General features: G+C 62.8%; 1 protein-coding gene across 1 annotated transcript in view; it reads right to left on the bottom strand.

Annotated features, from left to right (window-relative positions):
* Window positions 1–679: 679 nt before the first annotated feature.
* The window catches only part of MAP4 (microtubule-associated protein 4), a 124408-nt gene continuing 123867 nt past the window's right edge, over window positions 680–1220 (bottom strand). The window contains exon 22 of the mRNA XM_009885683.1: window positions 680–967. Within this exon, the coding sequence (XP_009883985.1) occupies window positions 680–967 (288 nt within the window). The remainder of the gene's footprint in view (window positions 968–1220) is intronic.

The following is a 1220-nucleotide window of genomic DNA, read 5'->3' as shown; positions in this document are numbered from 1 at the left end:
GGAAAGGATGCCCTTTCCAGCCCAGAAGGGACCAGCAGAGCCCGGCGCGCCGGGGCGGGGAGGGGGGAAGCCTTCAGGCTGCTCCGAGGAGCCAGCGCGGCCGAAAGGGACGCGACTAAACGCTGTCCCCTTCCCATCTAAAGCCAGACGCCGGGTTAAGAGAGCCAAGCTGCGTTCCGCGGGGGGAGCGGGTGGGAGACGGGGCCGGGAGGGGGCACCAGCCTTGCGGAGAAAGCGCTGCGAGGGGAGCTGGCTGTTGCGGCGGTGACAAGGAGGCGACTGAGCCCAGGCTCTCGCTGACGGATGTGCTACGCCAGGGGGAAGTGCTGCTGGAAAGGTTGGGGGTTTTGGAGACGACGATTTCTGCTCCGTGGTCTGTCCGAGCCTTGGCCTTCTCACGGAACGTCAGCTTGTGAGATTCAATCTGCAGCGACACAAGGGCAGGTGAGAAGGGGAAGGGCGGGAGGAGGAAAGAGGGGACAGGAGGGGAATGGAAGACGATACCATAATGTCATCATTAGATGCCTGGAAAATAAAAGGCAATTTTCTGAATTAAAAAAAGGCCAAAAAAAAAAAAAAACCAACCACCCCACCACCCCAAAAAAACCACCACCCAAACAAACCAAACCCAAAAAACCGAACCCCGACCCTACAGACATGGGTACAAACAGTTCAAGGGTCAGGTCACGGCGGTGTGCCCGGTGCCCGGGGGCGGCTGCTCTGCGCTGCTGCGGTGCTCTCCCCACCCCACCCGCAGTGCGTAGCGAGAAGGCACAGACAGACACTTACTTGTTTCTTGTATCTGAGTCTCGAAGCTCTGAATTTCCCTTTGGTCACCACCGCTCAGGGCAGTGGGCACTGCCGGCCCTACGCCATTCTCCCGCATCTCACTGCCTGCCTGGGCCGCTGTCACCTCTCCGTTCTGAGGGGCTGGCGGGAGCTGCCCTGGCTCCGCGCTGCCCTCAGCCTACAATGAGACAACGGGGTGGGGAGGACGACAGGGACGAGTCAATAGAAGACGGGGAGCGCGGGATAGGGGGGGAAGTGCGGGTTCCCGGAGCCCCCTCCGCCCTCCCCAGCTGCCGGGACACGCGCGGGGACGAGAGGGAGTTTGGAAGGGGGGGAAGCGGTCCCTCCGCTCCGTGAGAAGCCACCGGCCCCAGCGGCTTTCCAGCCTCTCGCGGCGTTTTCGGGCGCTGCGGACCCCGGCCGCCCCACCT

The sequence above is a fragment of the Charadrius vociferus genome, unplaced genomic scaffold (assembly GCF_000708025.1).
Source record: "Charadrius vociferus isolate BGI_N301 unplaced genomic scaffold, ASM70802v2 scaffold825, whole genome shotgun sequence".
NCBI lineage: Eukaryota > Metazoa > Chordata > Aves > Charadriiformes > Charadriidae > Charadrius > Charadrius vociferus.
The sequence above is the reverse complement of the archived record's forward strand: the minus strand, read 5'-3'. Positions and strand labels throughout refer to the sequence as shown.